General features: G+C 35.0%; 1 protein-coding gene across 1 annotated transcript in view; it reads left to right on the forward strand.

The window, feature by feature from the left end:
• Positions 1-13,060, forward strand: part of LOC115877292 (TBC1 domain family member 9) — a 36,985-nt gene that overhangs the window by 8,689 nt on the left and 15,236 nt on the right. Inside the window, exons 8-18 of the mRNA XM_030893429.1 lie at positions 2,200-2,404; positions 3,291-3,508; positions 4,361-4,623; positions 5,660-5,768; positions 5,943-6,064; positions 6,159-6,341; positions 7,986-8,165; positions 10,419-10,516; positions 11,300-11,485; positions 12,274-12,462; positions 12,600-12,889. Of these exons, the coding sequence (XP_030749289.1) occupies positions 2,200-2,404; positions 3,291-3,508; positions 4,361-4,623; positions 5,660-5,768; positions 5,943-6,064; positions 6,159-6,341; positions 7,986-8,165; positions 10,419-10,516; positions 11,300-11,485; positions 12,274-12,462; positions 12,600-12,889 (2,043 nt within the window). The remainder of the gene's footprint in view (positions 1-2,199; positions 2,405-3,290; positions 3,509-4,360; positions 4,624-5,659; positions 5,769-5,942; positions 6,065-6,158; positions 6,342-7,985; positions 8,166-10,418; positions 10,517-11,299; positions 11,486-12,273; positions 12,463-12,599; positions 12,890-13,060) is intronic.

Below are 13,060 nucleotides of genomic sequence, written 5' to 3' on the forward strand. Positions count from 1 at the left end.
ATTCAGTTTGTGCGCGAATCAACAGAAGTGTGCAAACAAGAACAGAGCCGTATAGAAACTGAATTAAAAAATATCGATGGGTTGACTTTTGAAATCCGAGAATTTGTTTTATATGTGCGATTCATCTTGTTGTTAGCTATGATTGATGGAAAGGTGAGAAATGCGTTAACCAACAACAAAAGCACTCAAAGGTGTTACATTTGCCAATATACCCAAAAAGACTTTAATGATTTAAACTTGATACTTGCAAAGAAATGTGACTCAACTTTATATAATTTTTCACTTCCAGTTTTACACGCTCGTATTCGCTGTTTTGAGTTTTTTTTGAGTCTTGCGTATAAATTACCGGTAAAAGTTTGGAGATCCAGAAGTCAGGACGAAAAATTACTAATTGCCGAAAATAAGAAAAGGATTCAACAGGAATTCAAGTCACATCTTGGTTTAATCATAGACCAACCAAAACAAGGCTATGGCAGTAGTAATGACGGAAACACGGCTAGATGTTTCTTCGAAAATGCGGAAATTACCTGCAAGATCACACGAATTGATATCGATGTAATAAAAAGATTCAGTGTTATTTTGGAGGTGATTTCTAGCTACCATAGTATCAATATTGAAAACTTCAGAAATTATGCTCTAGAAACAGCAAGGCTCTTAACAGAAAAATTTTCATGGTACTGCATGACACCTACAGTACACTTAATTTTATTACATGGAGCGGATATAATTAAGAGTGGCCTTGTTCCGGTTGGTCAGTTATCAGAAGAAGCGGCCGAAAGCCGAAATAAAGACCTAAAACAATATCGATCAAAGTTCGCGAGAAAAACATCCCGAAAAGCAAATAACGAAGATGTTTTGAAAAGACTGCTCTTATCATCAGACCCACTGATTACTGGATTGAGGAAACCGCCTAAATTATCAAAGAAACATTTTTCTAACGAAGCTTTGTCCATGCTGTTACCCCCAGATTTTAGTTATAACGCACTAAATAAAGAAACTGATTCCGATTCTGACAATAATTAGCACAGTTTTTTGGCTGGATAAAGTATGTATGTATGTCTGTTAGTCTATCTACTGTATGGGCAGGTTTCTATTTGCTTTGTAAGTTTTATTTGGGCACATATTATCAAGGAATCGCACATGAAAACAATATCTCAGATTTCAAAAGACTCGTTAGGTTAGGATATTATTTTTTAATTTAAGGTACTTTTTAATATCAGACGTTAAGTTTCGCCCTAGAAACATTGAAGAAGATTTTTACATGTTTATTATTATTTAGTTTGCAATAGATTACTTTATACGTTACTTTTCACTTTACTAATAAGCTTGGGTTAGGGCTTTAAGGACTTTAAAACGTTTAAAAGTTAAATAAATTTATTATTTCTTGTATAAAATGCATTAGCTTATGACATACCTCGGCTGATGTCTCGTGCTATATTAAAATCTTTTAAATCTTTTGACAAAATAATATTTTACGACTTAAGAAAGCATTTAGAAGCAGTTTTATTAGATATGAAATAAAATTAGATTTTTCGGTATCTTTTCGGGCTCGCTGCCCCACTGTGCGGCGCTCCGCGCTCCTTAATAAGCCTAGGCTACCTGTACTTGTTGGCTTTATTATTTGTAAATCTACCTATCTCACAATTCTCACTTAATATCTGTTTAATTATATATGTTCGCGGACATTTTGTTCGGTTAGCTTGGACGCGGCTTTATACTCAGGTCTACAGTTCCTTGAAGCTGTGAAAAAATAAAATATCTAAGTTAACGTAAAAAAAAGATACGACCGTTTATGCCGCAAAAAAGTATCTTTCACTCTCAAGGGAATCAAAATTTATAGGGTATTTTCTATTAATCTAGAACTATGAAATTTGGCAAGTAAATACAAGTATAGGGAAACATCTGAAAACTGTACATTTGTAATTAAATCATAAAAAATATAGTCTTTGTATGTAATCAATCATCGATGTTATGCAACGGTATGCGCTGTCATAACTGTATAGGTTACCAAATCTTTTTGTAGATTTTTTAAACTTACTAATTTTAATTGAAACACAAAAAACGGGGTCTTTATGCAAGAAATGGCGGTTCAAATTTTAAGTTGCGTTAACTGTATCATGTGGGATAACATATGAGAGGACAACCTATAAATTTGTTGATCATATTTTGGTCGAAATACAAAGAACATTTATTTTTTAGCAAGAACGTTCCTAAGAAGGCATCGTTTTTGAAAAGAGATTTGGATGCTAGGGCACAGTCCGAGGCCTACAGGCTGATGTTTAGGCTTCCAGCAAGTGAGAAATTGGATGGATCCATTGATTGCACCTTGTTAACACCGTACAATAAAAAATTTGTGGCTGGGCGGTTATTTTTGTCTCAAAACTATGTTTGCTTTGACAGTAGGGTAAGTAGAAGATCAGCCGTTAGAGGGCGTCCGTAAATTTAATTTAATTTTATTTTGTATAGTAAAATGGGTTATTCAATTTTTAACTTACAAAACGCCTTCTACCAGTAGGAGACACATTTACTGTCCTCCATTCACGCAGTTGTACAGCTCTGAACTGTTCAAGAACGCGATACTCTCGCTCCATTCAGTTGAGTCATTAAAGTTCAGAACTATTCCGCGCCATATGGAGGCACCATGCTATCGCGCAGAGCTCCTTTCAGAACCGTTCTCGAGCAGCCCAGGGCGTAAAGCTCTGGAACTTGAAATTCGCCAATGGAGGACAGCAATTGACATCAAAATCAAATTTCTCATGTCAAAAAACTCCCAGACACCATTTTTCATCCAAATATTTATATTACCTCATAAATAATTTGGAAAAAATCGAAATAGAAATGAAATTTTACACCCTCTATCTCCGAAACTAAGCCATTTTAGGACATACTTTTTTACTTATTTTTATCTGCAGAATATACCGCCGAAGTTTCCGGAATACAGTTCGGACCAACCTATATACATAGAAACGTAATTCCTAGTTCTTTCTTCTCGATGTGGCTTTTACACTTGAAATCTGAACAAATCACCATTGTAATAAAGTTTATACAAAGGTCACTACACACAACTAACTATTAAAAATCGCTAAAATTGTCCCTTGTATATTCTTTTGGTGACATTAAAAAAATGGCGTCCTATAATTTTCCATCGCAAATTTTTCTTCAGCTCGTATATGCGCGTTACGCGTCCTTGCATTCTTTAGTCGTTGATTACAACAGTTACAATAGGTACCTGTTATTACTTAAGATTGAACCAGTGAATTCTAATATATTTTGTACATTTTTTTAAACAGATCAAAGCACAAGTTAGTGTGGTAATTCCATTACGCGATGTTGTCAGCGCTGAAAAAATAGAAACGAACGTTTCCAATCAGGCGCTGGATAAGGCGATAATAGTGACAACCAGGGATGTGTTGAACAAGACTAATTTTATATTTGCACAAATACTGGACAGGGATTTTGTCGTTGAAAAGTTGTCCGAGCTCCTAGCCAAAACTCAAGAAATGACGACGTAAGTTGAGCGGTTGGTAGAATTTGATGTACAGGGTGTCCCATTTTCCTGTGTTTGCAGGATTTCTTGTTTATGAGTAGAGGTAAAAACATGCGGTTTTCACATTGCTGTGCTACTTTTTTGCGACACTCTGCACATATTTGTCCTAGCTTTGGTTCCTGAAAAACAGGGCGAATTTTAAAATGTTGCATTTTTCTACCCCCTTCATATCTTGGTTGTCTTATAACTTATCGAAAAGATAAACACTGAGTCTCATAAAGTTTGAGAGATGTCATTCATGAAATATGACCGGAACTTATGTTTTTTTTTAAATGTAGCCCATTAATATAATAATATTCTATGTCAAATTTTGGTTATTAGCTATTGCACGCTAGTTTATCTGTGTAGAGTTTTTGCACAAGTGCATCAAAAATATCAATAACTCTGATTGACAGCGTGTTATCTAAAAGCTACACAAGTTCATTTTTAGGGCAGTTTAGTAAGATAGAAAGCAAAATTATCTCTAAAAAGTTAAATAATGCATTTTGACTATTTATGAAATTAGGTATAAAGTACATTATATTTTTAGAAAGCTCATAACAAGGCAAATATAATAAAAACAATTATTATATACTGGGTATTCCACTAAAAAAAAAATTGAGTCATATTTGACGAAGACTGTGAAAATGACAGCTCTCAGCAAAAAAAAACTAGTTACGTCGCCGGATTCCACGTGAAAAACTCTACGGAACTCAGTTGAGTGAAAACCGCATCCCTTGTATCTCTACTCTTAAACGAGAAACCCCATTAAATACACGAAAATAGGACACCCCGTATATCGCAATTACCGTTTTAATTGATTTATTGGTGTAGGTTTTCTGGCTCAAACAGATCGAAAGGATCGCTGGTTGACCTAGAACCAGAGTGGAAGCCTCAACAGGCTTTGATGAACATTTTTCCACTGAGTCCGATACCCGAGGTGAACAAGAGGCAACAACAACGTGCCAGGGAGTGGGAAGAACACTTTAACACCTACGGAAGAGGAGTGTGGATGTACCGAACGACGGAAGTAGCCAAATTGGTGCTGGAAGGTATCCCCGACCATTTGCGGATGCAGATCTGGATGTCTTTTTCAGGTAAAAAGCTGAGATTTATGAGTTAAAACTCGTTATGGTGTGTCCTACTACAGGCTACATGACAGCATATAGTTAATACTCCTATAAGGCTAGCATACAGTGTGTTGCATCGTCGACCTGGACATAAGAAAACCCATGTAAATTTTAAAAATAATGAATAAGTTTTCCCCAATTTATTTTATAGAAAAAATTATTGAAAGTTTTTAAAGGAACTCCTTAAACAAAGTAAATTGTTCATTTTGAATAATTTGTATGAATTCATTTTTGAGTTATGAGAGATACAAAAATACTAAATTAGGCGAAAATTTAAAATAATTTTGTCCTGGAATATTTATGATTTTCTTCTACAGGGATTTGTGAACATTTTCCGTTATGCTTACTCATTTACTGCCATTACTCGCTGACGAGTATTTGACACGCTTCAGAAGATGGTTACGTAAGGCGTTTTCTTTCATGAGCTTTTCTGTGACTGAAAATATAATGATACATGATGTTATCTCTCTTCCGCAGTCCGGACATTCAAAAATCTCATTACTTTGTTGCCTCTTTACTCTTTGGTTGTCGTTGTTAACGGAGTTTACAATTCTTCTCCATTGCGTTCTATTGTGCGCTGCTTCCTCCTACTGATTCTATATGCTTATCCCCTTTAAGTTTTCATGGAAAATATCTTTGTACCTTCTACAAGCTCACCGTAAAGGAGAGATTTCAATAGGCGTTTTTTTTGCATCCTGCATACGTGACCGGGCCATCTTAAGCTGGATTTAGTAATCATGACTTCAGCGCTCTCGCAGCTAGGTTTTTCAAGGACCGATATGAGACATGGAGGTATTTGGTGGTATTTGATTCTTAACAGTTGTCTATGGTGTCTCTGTTGCAACTTGTTTAATGAGTTCGTGTGCTGGCTAAGTTATATACTCTATGCAAAGTTACGAAAATTACACTGTAAACATAAAAGAATCTTTAAAAAATCAAATATATTTCGTGGATAAGTAAAAATATCATAATCAGTCTTCGTACAATTTTTTCCTTGTTTTAGGAGCGTTAAATTTAAAAGCTGCCCATCCTGGTTACTATAGATCTCTGGTTGATAAAGCACTGCTACAACAATCAACTGCGAATGAAGAAATAGAAAGAGATCTTCACAGGTACGTAGTTTGTACGTATTGTTAATAGAATGCTTGCCCACAGCATTACCTTACAACAAACTTTAAATAGAAATATTAATTATTTTTATATTGTATTCAGTGTACGCTTATCACAGTCTACGCTTACTGTGACATCATTCGATTGTCATACAATTTTTATTGGTTTTGTTATAGATCATTACCAGAACATCCCGCATTCCAAAACACTTTAGGTATCGACGCTTTAAGAAGAGTTCTTTGTGCCTACGCTCTGCACAATCCTAGTATAGGTTACTGCCAAGCCATGAACATAGTTGGTGAGTGTTTAAAACAGTTTAAAATTTATTTTTACACGGTTTTAAAATATCAAAATTTTAGCTGTTATAATAATTTTTACGTAATTTCTTGTAGCATCCGTCCTACTGATTTATTGTAACGAGGAAGAGGCGTTTTGGTTACTTGTAACTTTATGCGAAAATTTACTACCAGATTACTATAATCAACGTGTAGTTGGAGCTGTGGTAGATCAAGGAATCTTAGACGAATTAACTTTAGAGCATTTGCCTACGCTACATGATAAATTACTACAATTAGGTTTGGATAAATTTTTATTTATACAGGGTGTCAAAAAAAATAGTGTATACAACTACGTTTTCTACAGATAAAAATAAAACAAAAAGTTCCTATGAACCTATATGCCCTAAAATGCTTTCCGAAGAAGTCACAACCCTCGAAAGGGTGAGTAAAAATAATATATTTTGTCCATTTTTAAGAACAATGGTAAACCATTTTTCTTGAAATTTGGTACTCTTACACGCATTTTGCCAGAGCGAATGGCGATAGTGTAAAATTCCGTAACAGCCCTGAAAGGGTACTTTACATTAGGGTAGGGAGTATTACTTTTCGTACTTTTTTTATCCTTATAGATACAGTAATTTTAACAAATGACATAAAAAGCTAAGACTTTTTTACGGTGCTCTTCATTTAGTTTGATATGATGAACGGTTTTAGGAATAAAGGAACATTTATTTTATTTTTATCTGTAGGATCACCCACCGAAGTTAGATACACTATTTTTTGACACCCTGTATAATTTGACATTTTAATAGACTGTCCAACATAGATAAGGGAAATAAATTTAGATTGGAAAGACCGTCAAAATATATAATTGTTTTGGGTCGCGACCGTTCTACGCGATCTGGCACTGCTGTAGTGGTTGCTAAGAACAACCGCCAAACAATAACAGAAAGAATTTTCTCTTGTCAGTCAGAATCTTCAAAAATTATAAAATCTTTCAAAGTTTAAACCGCCCTCATTTGAAAAAATACCGAAAAGTGTTTAAAGCGTCCATTCTCAAAGTAATTATTGCTATCTTGTGAGTTTAATTTAAATTTTACTAACTCAAATCCGTGATAACTGAAAAAGTTGCATTAAAATCTAAAAAATTGTGTTGTGAATTGTGAACTGCAAAAACCATCGTGGATCGTGGCATAACGTCGGTTTCCAATGTTTCATAGGTATTTCACATACATGTCCGTATATAAAATAAAGTTTCTTGTATGCAACACACTGTACTTTATTTAAAAAATTAAAAGAAAATAATAATAAATTTGAATAAATAATATTTGGCGACATAATTTCGGAAAAAGCCTAACTGCTCCGAAATTATCAAAAGCTTTGGGTCGCGACCGTTGCAAGAATAGCGCCAAATACCGTATGATCGAATAAAAACGGCGTCAACGATGGCTATGAAATGAAGATCGCTGTCATTTTATATGTAAAATTATATGGGAAATGTCATCGATCGTCATTTCCTAGCCAACTGGACGCCGTTTTTTTTTCGATCATACGGTAGTATTTACATTGTCCTTATGGGCACTTTCCAATTTTGTCCGTTTATCTATGCGGTCTAAGTCTCTCATATTCGTGGCCAATGTTTAAAACCCTTTCCAAACAAAGCTGTAAGCGCAGGTAAAATTCCATAAGTCATTAAGAGTATCTATAACAACAAACTGTTAAAAACTACTAAATCATTTTCAAAGTAGACGTACTTTTATCAAATTATAGGAAAACCTCTATGGTAGCACACGCTGTATTCAAATAAATACCTTATTGAACTCATATTTGCATGCAAAAAATGAAATCATACAATTGTTTTATAGTTTTTACCCTGTATTTACCGCGTTGTTTGGAATGATGATTTCCACTCCATCTATTAAAGATTAATTTGTATTCTAGGAATGATTAATATGATCTCTTTGTCGTGGTTTTTAACCATTTTCCTTTGTGTAATGCCCTACGAGTCGGCAGTAAACGTTATGGATTGTTTTTTCTATGACGGTGCCAAAGTTATTTTTCAAGTAGCTTTAATGCTCTTAGAATGGAATCAAGAGAAACTTCTGCAATGTAGAGATGAAGGTAAGAGTTGATAGTTCGTCAAAGAGTAACTAAGCGTCCTTGGCCATTCGAAAGGGTAGAAAATGGGAAAAAATTATTCAAGCGCGTCAGATATTGAAAAGGGATGTTAAGTGAACCCTAATGAAGATCCTATTCAAAATAGTGGCGATTTAGACGCAACCAAAACGCTTGAGAGACGCAACCAAAACTTTCTAAAAATTTTTAGAAATGCATAGTTCTCAACACCAGACTTTATTGATAATTTTAGCTCCTTCGGTTTCTGGAAATCGGCAGATTATGTTATTCTCGTGACTCTTGAATTATTTCCTTCAAAATAAAAATAATAACCACGCACGAGAAAGTCCAGGTGACATTTTTTTACAACTTTGTGACTCTCCCATTTCCTTATGTCACGCGTAATAAGGCTAAGAATAATAGCGAGGTACTTGCAAATTTATTGTTTTCATTTGCTTATTGATTATTTAAAATGTTACCAGTGGCTACAATTCTGGACAGTAGTGTCGCAAACATTTGGTTTATTCGAAACCAACAAACCAGAAGATGTAGTGTATATGATATTTTCAAAAACCGGAGAGAATGTGGCAAGTTTTATAACCTTTACGAAAATTTGTTGTCACTTCATCCCATAACTTATCTAAAAAGTACCTGTTACGGTGATTACTATCTTTCTGATCCTATAAAATCTCTCTTACAAATACTAAATCTATTAATTTTTGGGAATCCATCATTTTCTACAGCGCGACAGAGCGACGAAAACAAAATTATTTGAATCGATCTCGCCGCTAGATCTAACTGCTCGAGCAGATCGCTTTACTATGTTCACACGTACTTGTCTTCACAGGTTTTTGGACGCGATGTCGCGCTGCTGGCTCGCCGCTATCCTCGTCGCTCCACTATGTTCTTAGCCTAAATCGTCAGATTATTTAAATGCACACATTCCTGTATGTAAAATAATTAAATCGCCTTCCTTTAATCTGACGCGAGTTTTTCTATAACGATAATTTTTTGACTACTCTGATTGGCTACCCTACACGCACGACCCTATACCGTGCTGGTAACTGTCAGATTTGGGTCGGAATTTACATGTGTGGAAGTAAATCGCATAGGGATCTTATTAAGTCGGAGTGAGAGAAATGCGACCGACCGACGCGACGCGCGACGGTGTGCTGTTGCGGCGTTGGCGATACGCCCTTCCCTATCAAGTAAAGTAAAATCACGATCGCAAACCGCTTATTTTTAAAAGACTTTTTTTTCAAGAGATAACTAGATAAAATCATTAGACATGTTTCTGAGCATCTGAAATGGAATTATAAGGATATCGTTAAGGTGTCATTTTTTTATAACGAGAAAACGTCAGTAATAGCGATAATTTAAAAACTCAACTTTTTAACACATAACAGGCCATAACTCAACCACTTTAGATATTGAAACTTTTTTTTATTTTCAAGATCGGATATTTTACAATATGTTTACATAAGAAAAATTCGATAAAGTTGTTTTTTCCATTAAAAAATTGTAAACAATCCATCCATTTACTTTTAGAGCATAGCAATTTTCAGCAGTCGTGTAATTTTTTTATTGATAAAGATAAATTGATAAATTAAGACATACTGTCTAAAAAGAAAATACAGCAGAAATATTAACAAAGTTATTGAAAAAACTACAATCTATTATTTCTAATAGATTTCGAGATATTGATTTTTGAATTCAGAGTTCTAATAGCGCGACCACTATCGAACACCCACTCAATTCCACTTATTTTTGCCAAAAATGCAAGTGTTTCTAGCTTGCACTTAAAAAAATTCAAGCTATAGGGAAAATTACAACGACTCGTTAATAAATAAACAAATCAAGTGTCACGAAACGTAATTAAATCGTGAAGCTGAACGCATGACATACACCTTTCCCTAGAACTTTAAGCACTGACAGGTATTGATTGGGTCTTGGGTCGACCGGTCAACTGCGACCAATCTGCTATATCCCCTTCCACGTCTCTTAGCGATGTGCACAGTTTCATGGTTTATTTCATACGTTTGGCAACGTGTTTACGGTCCTCTCTTTGTTCAGTACATTATAAACGCATTGTATTCTTCTTACATACAGAAATCTCGACCCAAGACTAACTTTTGCCAGCCCTTAGTATAAAAGGTTCATGTACAGTGGGGGTACTTAAGAGGAGGCAAGGTTTCTCCCCTTATGTTATTCTGCCGCGCTTGAGTAAATCCCAAAATCCCAAAATAATATAATTTTTAGGGGAAGCTATGCAAATTTTAGCTGATTATCTTATGGGTATATTCAACGATGAAGGTAGAGGAGCTATTAGGAATAAAAGCTACGATGAGCAAAAAAGGGTAATCAGACATTTTATTATTTTAAATTTGTGAATTAGTTCAAATGTACCACAGTTTTACCATTATTACAAGATTGTTGATACACCGCTTATACAGGGTGCTCCCTAATGGCAATATAATATTTAATGGGGTTATTCTTGGACCTATTGTATTAAAAAAGTCATATGAATGAACTTTTTTTCGGTATAACTCTAATACTATTAATTATCTTAATGAAATTTGATACACGTCTTCTGCGCATAAAAATGAATTTGCTGGTGTACAAAGGAAATTGTATCTTTTAATTTCCATCCTGCCAATGCAGAAACGATTTACACACAACAGTTATCGCGTCAGATTTTCGGCGATTTGACTCTGAAGTAAAATAATTTTAATTTTTATAAACAAAAACCATGCATCGGACGAAAAAACTCAAGAGATGAAAATTGTTTAGAAATGAATGAAGATTTTGAAAATAATTTTTATTTTTAGAGAAGTCAGTGGCGTACCATTTTTTCTAGCCGCTAGTTGAAATAAATAAAATTGTTTGTACATCAAAAAAGGTATTTTGGTACATAGAAGGCGTGTATCAAGATTCATAAAGATATCTGAAATAACGTCAGAATTATTATGGAAAAACCTTGTTATTTTACAAAATGTTGCTCAAAAGTGTCTCAAAAGTTAAGATGCGTAAGACATACATTAATATTGATTTTTTTTCTTAGAATAGGTACAAGAATCATCTTAAATATTAGTATGTCATTGTAAAAAAAATGATTCCTAACAATCTTACTAATATTTTAGACTGTATCTATACAGGTTCTTGTATACGAATCTTATAGAAAATACGGCACTTTGACCACCGGCCAGATAGAAAGGTTAAGATTAAAGCACAGATTACGAGTGGTACAAGATTTAGAAGACACTTGTGAAAGAAATGTGATAAGATGCGTTATAGGTGACGGTTACTTCACACAGCCAGAACTACAGGTAAAGAATAATATCTTCCCCTTACGTCTCAAGTGCTCTACGGTGGAGCCACGACTCGTTCTGCGGCCAACGCATAAAACACTCATTTCCTTTAATTCGGCCAACGAAGGCATATCTAAGACGGTGTGGAACTCAAAGCGCCAGTGTTGCTATATTAAAATGTCTAATATCGGTAATACGTTTGACGAAAATAGCTTGAAAAATCCGCGTTTATGTATTGAAAATTTATTCGTGTTAAACATATAGAATAAACAACAAAAATAAAAATTCTTTTATAGGTACTGAATATTTCGTATTATCGAAAAAAGTCATTTAGTTGACTTGGAAATGACGATTATTGACATTTACCATAATATTTTACATATGAAATAACAGCGATATTCTTTTCCAAGCCAATTCGACGCCGTTCTTTTAACGTACTCTACCAAAAATCCGTAAATCTACGGATTAATCCGTAGTTCGGGCAACACTGTCTCCGGCAACCACCCACTCTCGACTGAAAGCAGAAATACGGTACAGTATTCTTTATCCGCTGCGCTGTAAACGACTATCAGCGCGCAGCAACGCGACGCAGAGCTAAACTAAATTTCGGACACCCTGACGGTAACATCAGTTACATCTCGGACCTCTTTTGTGTCGCGACATCGCCCATAAAGTTGCGCATCTTCTTATTTCACAGTGGTATATTGAACAGTCCTTTAGAATATATATAGTCCTTGGTGTACGCCAACGTTTTATTAATTTCCTTTTTTGTTAAAAAGCGACTAATTTGAGGTGATTTTTTAAAGGATTTGCTGGGTTTGGTTAGGGAAGAAACTATAAGGCAGAAAAAACACATTTCAGATAAACACGACCCTTCTTTGCAACCCTATGAAGTTTATAAAGTGGATTTCGATTATTTTAAAATACTTTTCGTGGCGTTGTCGCCATGGGGTAAAGGAGAGACCGCAGAGTCTTTAGCTGCTAGAATATTTAACGTAAGTAGAAGAGCCGCTTATAGGAATGGTCATATTTGTAAAAGAAAAATTTTGTCCTAATTAAAATACGTCCTGAATCGATGCATAACTCGCTATAACAAAAAAATAAACTAGCGCTTTAATGGATTTTTTTCCAGCTTATGGATTGCAACAGGGATGGCTACCTCAATTTCAGAGAACTAGCGGCCTCTCTAGGCCTCACCTCCACATCTGAACCCGCTCAAAGACTGAAACTGCTCTACACGATCCACCTACCGCCTCTACTCAACACCAGCGACATAGAGTCGCCTATCAAACACGAGTCCGGCGCGGAAATAGCCTCGGAAGCCACTGATTTCTTCAACGACGTAGAAAAGAGCGTGGAATCGTTCAATTTGATTGATGACAAGTCACCCTCGTCGCCTGAAGCCTCAGCTTTTGGATGGCAGTAAGTTTATTGATTTTATTTCCTACTGAATTAATATAAGCTTATATCGTTTTGGTTACGCCCTAACCATAAAATAGAGTCATAAATCCCTTGGAACAATATTAACGGGAATTAAGATTCCATAATTCCCTCTACCTTTTATAGGAAACAACCATGAAATACAATAGATTT

Source organism: Sitophilus oryzae, unplaced genomic scaffold (genome assembly GCF_002938485.1).
Source record: "Sitophilus oryzae breed Bouriz unplaced genomic scaffold, Soryzae_2.0 scaffold_1060_pilon_pilon, whole genome shotgun sequence".
NCBI lineage: Eukaryota > Metazoa > Arthropoda > Insecta > Coleoptera > Curculionidae > Sitophilus > Sitophilus oryzae.